Below are 8,355 nucleotides of genomic sequence, written 5' to 3'. Positions count from 1 at the left end.
TCCCTCCTCTTGCTGCTACAATATCAGGAAATTTTCCACCTGCTAGTGCTCTAGAAATTTTCCCTCAAGTAGGTCCTCCAGCAGGAAAGATAAATAAATACATTTATGTACACTATTCATATAGTATATGTATACTATATACTATACATATATCTACACATACAACATACGTGTGTATAATTATACATACGTATAGTATATAGTATATGTATGTATATGTAGTATAAATGGGTTTTGAGATAATTACCCTTACGGTGAAAGTTCTTCCACCAACCCTGTCATTGGCTTCCAGCAACACCACATTCAAGCCTGACTCAGTCAGCAGTTTCGCTGCTGAGAGACCTAAAACATAAAAAGAAAAACAATTAAAGAATACTTCTGTATATGCACCCCATGGGTTTTGTGACTTGACATGTAAATGCTCACATAGCTATCCATAAAAATCCTGAATTTTTCATTCAAACACTTTGCCAGGGGGGTGAGGTGGAATTAAAAAACACAGTAATCATAAAATGGAACTGAAGCCACATATTTTACATGTGCTGAGCACCTTTTGCACCACATGCTCAGCTCTTCTGATACATAAGCCAGCAATTGTCATGATAGTCATCCAGCCAGGCACAGAACTTGGAGGACAGCTTTCTGTTTTCTAACATCAGCACGTCATCTTTTATAACCTCAACAAAAAAAGGAAGAAGTGAAGCTTTATTAGGACTGTCCTAAATTTCAAAAGTTTTCCTGAAGCTTGTTGTGTCTGCTTTCCAGCCATGAATGTTTTAAAGTACATTAGCAAAGCAAAGTTCCCACACAGTCAGGCCACGGGTTTCTTCTGAAGAACACATGGTCTGACTCAGAAGAGACAGAACGTGCGCTTGTGTGTGGCATCAAGAAGAAAAAAACATGGGTAAGTATACCCAAAAAAATTGTTTCATTCCTCATCCATTTTCTTCATAGACTTGTATTTCCATCTTCGAATTCTTGAAGCTGAGACACCAAGAGAGGGAACAATGGGAATACAGGAGGGAACATCTAATTTTAGTTCTGATGCCATAAATCCTCATAATTGCAGAGAAAATTGTTAGCACCAGGCCCTGCAGCAAGTATGTCAAGCCGCTATGGGAATGAAGGGAACTAGAAAGAGTGCACAACACAGAGGGAACACAGCCTGCAACCTCTCAACTTCTTAAGATCATCTCTGCCTTTTACTTCAGCACACAAACCGAGATTTGTATAAACTGAAGTTCTTACTTTGGCCACTACTGAGTGAATTTCTAGTGGGACGACAAGAGTTACATTCTAGAGGGTTGTATCATCCTCTTGAACCGATAGGATGCATTGAGTAAAGTTCAGCACAGACCAGGCTAGAAGCCACACTCATACATCATAATTTAGCTATCCTTTCTGACTCTCTGCCTTGTCACCACCAGAAGGCAATCAGTTTCCTCTCCGTGTCCTAGTACATGTAGTTTTTGAGAAGGAGTTGTCCAAGCAGACTGTTCCAAGCATAAGGCAGCCACGGAAGAAATGGCAAAAGCGCTGGCAGGAAAAAGAGACAGCCGGAGCTAGCATGGCAGGACTGAATGAAACAATAATGAAGAAAATATAGCAGCCCTGGACAGAGAAAGAATATTAATGAGAGCTACTAAAGGTGCTACAGAACATCATGATCATCAGCTAGTGGCTTGGGAGTAGGAGAACCAGGTCCTGTTCCCAGCACTGCAGTGAACCTGCTGCACTGTGCTGGTTAAATCACTTACGCTGTTTGTTTCCCCATCTGTAAAAAAAAAAAAGACAATGGAGTAGACCTATCTATCTAAAGGATTTGACATTTTCTGAAGAAAAGCAGCAGATGTTTCCATTAAAAGATCATACTGTCCTGCTTTTATTTCTAGCTTCATGAGCTTATTTATCTTGGGTTTTCACGTAAGTGTTAGTGAGAAAACCAGTAATGACACTGATTAAGGTCTTTCCATACTTCCTTATTGAGGAAATGATATTGCAAAAACATCTGGCTGGATCAGTGGCCTTGACTACACTCAGAAATATTTGAGGATACCAAGGAAGAACAAAATACAGTAAACAGTCATGGTATGCAAACACAGACCACCCCTTCAAACAACTTGCAAAAAAAGATTGACTCCTGAAGGAAAAAAAGGCAACAAAACTCCTAAATAAATATAGCTTACCAGTTAAAGGAAAAGGAAAAAAAGTTGCTCTTCAAAAAAGACAAATATTTCATCAGTTGGGAGAGGATCAATAGTAGTTATTAATTTACAGAATGAATACGTAATCTGAAGGCTGTTGTCACTGCAGGTTTCTGTCGGCTTATCATGCTACCAGGTATTGACTAATCAATTAATAATATTCAGTTACCAACATTGATTAAGGAATATGAGATTTTACTTTCTTTATTAAAATCTAATGAATAGACATTTCAGTACAGCTGGGAACAAAGGCAATTTATTCCCAAGAGCTGAACAGACAGAGAAGCTTGTGAAAGGATAGCTCTCTAGACTCAACTGAAACGCAGCCAATTCGCAGTGGTCAGCCCAGATACCACCTCCTTGTTTCCTTATGCACCTTTCATTCTCCCTATTACACCTACCTACTATTTACTCCCTACTATTTATTTCGGGGCAGTTGCCACCTTCTCCTTCTTCCTCCATACATTCACAGATGTACCTGTCAGAGATGGATAACAGTTTACTCTTTCCTGATGCAAATACAAAAAACCAAACTAGTGTTGAGGAGAGGATCGGGCTCATTAATACCTCGCTGCCCCACGCCCGCCCTCCAGCAGATCAGGTCTCTATAGGGGCAGGGATGAGTCCTTGGGGCTTGACTCTATGGTGAAAGTTGCAGCCTACAGGGTTCCCAAACTAAGCACCACCTGACCACTTACCCCTTTTCAAGGGCTGGTGGCCCACCCCCTTCTCTCACCTACATGACAGCTCTCTTCTGGCCCAAAGTCTTGCTGGGGAAATTATGCAGATAACTGCTGACAAAGGCGGGGAACACAGCCTACCTCTAGCTCCTCTCCCTCATCACTAACAGAGATGCCAAACACGTAACTGGGGGAAAAAGGTGGAAGAAGCGAAGGCAGAGGCTCGGGAGGGTCAGATGGCACAGCGAGGGACCGGACTGGGCCTCATAGCATGCACAGTACAGGATAAGGCAAGACTGCTGCCACTGTTACCACGTTACAGTGCAATATTGACAAGCAGGAATTTCGCTGCTTTTGGTATCTCACACATTTGGAATCACGGTACTGCCACATCACCCCGTACTTGTTCCCTGGAGCTGGACCCAAGATCCCAAATGGGCTCTTGGACTGTTACTATAATAACAGTAAGAGGACTGGATGCCGCAGAGGAAGAGCTCTGAGCCAAAGTGATACAAGGACAGATAAGGCACCAGGAACAGCAATAAAAACATATTAAAATGGAAATGAATACTAGCACATGAATATTGGGGCACGAGGTCGAGGTTTGCCTTTCAGAAACTAAGAATTGCTGCAGGAAACTCCTACAAACCACAACCTGTTTCCTGGGCAAGAGTCAGAGTGGCCTCTCCGTGCTTAATACACCAACTGCCACAAACAGAGCATGCACGAAGCCTGTGAAGCAAAGCCTGGAAAAATCTGTCATACATGATATAAGATCTCCTCTTGAGAAGTTTAACCCTTCACAAGTTTCACACATTTCAGCACTGCCTCTGGCTTACCTCTCACTCCCTCACACATCACTAACAAAAGGCAGATCTTTAATACTGTCCCTGTTGCTCACGAGTGAGGCAACCAACCACATTCAAATGTAAAGTTCATCCAAAAACATGACTGATGCTGTTGCTACTCCCATTTCATGCACAATGTTTTGTCACCCAGTGGCACCTTCTCCTCCTCCTCCCCAGGAGCATTTCAACAGAATGAGATCTGAATTGCAACATAAGGGCTCAACCACTTTTGCCACCACTTAGCAGAGGACAGTAATTCGGTCCAGTTTCCATTGCAGGTCAGCTTTCTTCAAGGGGCACCAGAGAGCCATATATACAGTGGAAAACATATGGTTAAGCAGCCTCACCTGCAGTTCTGCTCAGAGAATCAATAGGCAGATAATTAATGCAGACAACAAAGAAGCCAAGACGATAGGTCTTATTTGAAGCCCCAGACTGAAAATACCATTGTGCTTAGATGATGTTTAACCAGGCAAGCCTTCATCCGTTACCATAGCAACCCGGTACCCAATCGCAGCCTCTTGGAGATACTGGCGAGAGATTGCCTCCCCCAGAAATTTATAATGCAAGTTCAAGCCACGAAAATCGTTTCTCCATCGTGCAGCACGCTGCATTCACAAGGATCTTACTCAAATGTAATAATCTCAATAATTATCTCATCACCAGTTCCAACTTACTTCTTTCCTGTTTGAGATCTCTGTACCGGCTAAACATCTTAAATTGAACCATTCGATTAAACAGCTTCATTAGAACCTCACTTCCTAGCATTACCAGCTTTCTTATATTAAGAGAACAATTAATTTGGATTTTTTTTGTTGGTTTGGGGGGGTTTTGGGGGTTTTTTGTTTGTTTTTTTTTTTTTTAAAGAGAAAATCTTAAATTTCCGTGCTAGGGCAGAATCTAATCTTGCATTTGGATTGACAAATGTGACACGAGTCACATTTTTCATCTGACTCCCATGTATTATGGGCTACAATGAGTCAAACACATCTGATTATTTAAAAAAACATTTTAAAGTAAATTTTTAAAAAACTGATTGAAATTTTGTAACACCAGTCTGATTCTGCCTGGAATCAGCAAATTTACTGAAATACCCTTTTACCTTAGCATTTCCATAAAAATTTCACTAGAAAGGACACGATTGGAAGTTGCATCTCTGATACTTCCCTAAATGATACTTGTGCCATCTTCCATTTAGTTATTCTTTTTTATAGGATACCTCTGTCATACACTGGATAGCTAGACAACCAATACACATCAGCAAGCCCATCAGCAAGATTTTCTTTCTCCCTCGGGCTACACCCAATTCCCTTGCAGCGTACAAGGGAGAGGGCGGGTAACTTGGAGGGGGACAGATTATACAGCTGTAAATAAAGTTTCTTTCTGAAGGCATTCCCACAGTTCCTGATGTACCTTCTCTGTATCATTCACTACTTTATCATTTTCCCCTATGTTTATTATCTCCCTTCTAAGAACAAAAAAAAAATCTCTCATATATGCAATTATAAAAATCATCTACAAATTATAAATTTAAATTCATGTAGGGGGCAAAGAAAGAGCCTCTAAGCCACTGGCATTCATTTAATAGCTTCTAAGATGGCTGTCAAAAATTTGTTTACTTTATAACCTTAAAAATTTCTCTCTCCAACTAAAACTGTAAGTTCAGCAGACAGAAAGGCTGCCATGATACTTGCACTGTACTTAATTGCAGGCCTTACTGCAGAACTTACATGTCTCACACCTGGATTTCCTCAGATTCATGAAATTTACTGCTATTTCTCTCTCCTCCTCTTTATTTATTTATCTTAACACCAAAGATATGTTTACAAAGTACTGCCCAGGGGAGTTTTAACATTTGTAACAGATGCCAGACACTTGAGACTTGCATACAAACATTGGCTGTAGATGTAGGTCAGAAACACCCAACACTTTTAAAAGAGGCAAGGAGCTGATTTTTTACCTTTGTTGGGCCCCCACAACTTGGATATACATGTGTGAACAAGCTCTACACTGGCTTGGTTAATTGCTGACAGCATCCCCCTTGACAACATGTGTCCGAGCAGGGGCTAGCACCTGGTTTTCCCAGTGCATTTGCAGGTGCAGCAGCTGCACGCCAAGTCATCCTCCAGGCAGCCAGCTGAGAGCCCAAGCGTGTCTGTGTGAGCAGTAGTGGCCGCAACGTACCTTGTAAATAAAGCCAAAACTGACGACTTTCTTGAGGACTTTTGCCTTGCTTTCAACCTCTTCGGCCACATCTAAATCACTGTCTGCAGAGACGTCAGGTAACAGATGCTCCTTTACCCAGAGCCAGCGGGCAGAGCAGCCCACAGCACCGGAGTCTGAGCCTGAGCACTCTCGATGACGTCCAGGGCAGTAAACAAACACAGCACGAGGCTCGACATGAGGATCTGTCACAAAACGCACCTTGGAAACGGCCTAACGACTCGGCCTGCTGCACAAGCCAAGGCTTCCTGCAAGCATAGGCTTCTGCCCTGGGGTGAATGGAGAAATTGTGGGATGTAAAAATGTTTCACAAGACTGACAGCAAGAAAAGGAAACATACCATAATTTATTACATATAAATAAATTTGTATTCGTCTTCTTGATTTTGAGTCTAAGTCTCATTTTGACCAGAGGGGCCAGGAATTTAATTTCTTTTCTTAATGAAGTGATGAGTCTCACAAAAATCACAAAACCTGAAACTGCTGAAATGTTAAGAAAAACCAGCAAATCTGCCAAAACCTACACAAAGTTATAGAAGCCGGCACTGCCGGGATCACATCGGCAACACAACTTCCCTCGCTACTAGTTGTCTGCATACAGTAACCCTTACCTACCACGTCTGACTCTCCATTTCTCAGAAACAGATGCAAAATGCACACAGTAAATAAATGAGTTTGACTAAAACTGCTGCACTGTACCCAGTGAAACAAAATCCACCTGTCTTAACATCACAGAACTTTTGAGGAGAACCTCTTTGTTAGCGATCAACACAATTGCAGTGTTTGACCTAGGGTAATAGGAAGAAATAAAGAGGAATATGCCCCAAGCAGTTGACGTAAATTTTGGGGGATGCAGAAGAACACTCCTTCGACCCGTAATAGCCTCTGGGTAAGTTCCTAGCACCTAAAAATTAGATCAATTAATGGAAGAATCCTGTTTGCTGTTGCTTAGACCTAATTACTCTAAAGTTCAAATAAAGAGCCTCCTTGTTTACACTCAGGGTTCTCTGACCTCCTTTTAAGAGATGTCCCAAAAACATCCTGTAAGTTCAGTGCCATTAGCGCAATACAGTCTGCATACCGCTGCAATACTGAAGGGACGGAGGGCAGAACCAGAGAAAAGGCATGTACTTATCTGCAGCTAAGCAGCTGTTTTGCACCAGTGGGTTTCCTCCTTCAAATCTTCCACAGTTTCTTTATTGCATTACTGTGTTAGAAACTGCAATTTAATAGCATTGTTTTTGTTTGTGTTGACTGCTCTAATGAACAGAATCCGATTACTGCTCTGCCACCGAGACATTGAACCTGGTGCTGGTCACCTTTACCTCTGTCATTCATCATCAGCCAGCTAAGATGTTTTAATTGAAATAATGGCTTGAGACAATAATGCCTGACTAAAACTGCTGCACTGTACCCAGTGAAACAAAATCCACCTGTCTTAACACCACAGAACTTTCGAGGAGAACCCCTATTTGCCTTATAATGCCTGCAAGGCATTATAGGTAAGGATTGTAAGCAAAATAAAAAACAAAACAACAACAAAAAAGCAAAACCAACAATGGGCCAGGGTCTGCGTGAGTTAAGGGGATATAGGCATTTTTTTGTAACTTTCCTCACATTATGGAAAGGTCAAGGGATTTTGCTCTTGTGAAGGATACTATTCCGTTATAAATTCAAGGAACATGCTCAGAATTGTAACAGGAGCACTACAACAGACATAGCTAAGAGTACACTGCCTGAAACTCAGTTCACATCAGGCTGGCACAGTGCTATCAAAAGTGGTGAGCATGAAGAATAGTCAGTTTTCCCACTTCATTGCTTTCTTGCTCCTCTGCAAGACAAGGTACACAGCATCCAGATTGCTCCAAGAGTTGTCTAGGTGACAATACTTCTGAAAAGCAGAGGTCTACAAGGACAACACGATACTGCAACCCGACAATAACTTTTATTAACTTAGCCTCTCACCTACATCCATATGCTTTCAGGGTGAAGGTAACTTTTTAACTTCTCTAATTTGGGCCACTTTTACAAAGGTACTTTAGATATTTGACTCAATCTCATGGAAGATACATACAAAAACTATAGTTCAGAACCTAAAAACATGGTAGACCTGGGTCTCTGTAAATTGTCACTCTTGGTTATTCTCAATGCCTTACCTCCACATGCTGAACAGTACAGTGAAAGGTATCAAAGCAACTCTTTTTTGATACAAGTGTTTTGACCATGGGGGGAGATACTCTCCCTTCCTAAGCTGTATCACTGTGCAGCAATGAATGCCATTAAAATGAGTATCACTCAAAAAAATAATAAAATTACAGTTTCAGAAACCCCAAGGAGCAAAAAAAAGATATTATGTTGTGGTTTAACCTCAGTTGGCAACTGAGCACCATGCAGCCGCTCA

At 41.5% G+C, this 8,355-nt stretch overlaps 1 protein-coding gene across 1 annotated transcript in view; it reads right to left on the bottom strand.

Annotated features, from left to right (window-relative positions):
- The window catches only part of LOC103912610 (amine oxidase [flavin-containing] B-like), a 49,047-nt gene that overhangs the window by 31,922 nt on the left and 8,770 nt on the right, over positions 1-8,355 (bottom strand). The window contains exon 2 of the mRNA XM_009318906.1: positions 248-342. Within this exon, the coding sequence (XP_009317181.1) occupies positions 248-342 (95 nt within the window). The remainder of the gene's footprint in view (positions 1-247; positions 343-8,355) is intronic.

The sequence above is a fragment of the Pygoscelis adeliae genome, unplaced genomic scaffold, assembly GCF_000699105.1.
Source record: "Pygoscelis adeliae isolate BGI_AS28 unplaced genomic scaffold, ASM69910v1 Scaffold92, whole genome shotgun sequence".
Classification (NCBI taxonomy): Eukaryota; Metazoa; Chordata; class Aves; order Sphenisciformes; family Spheniscidae; genus Pygoscelis; species Pygoscelis adeliae.
This window is presented reverse-complemented; position numbering and strand designations above follow the sequence as displayed.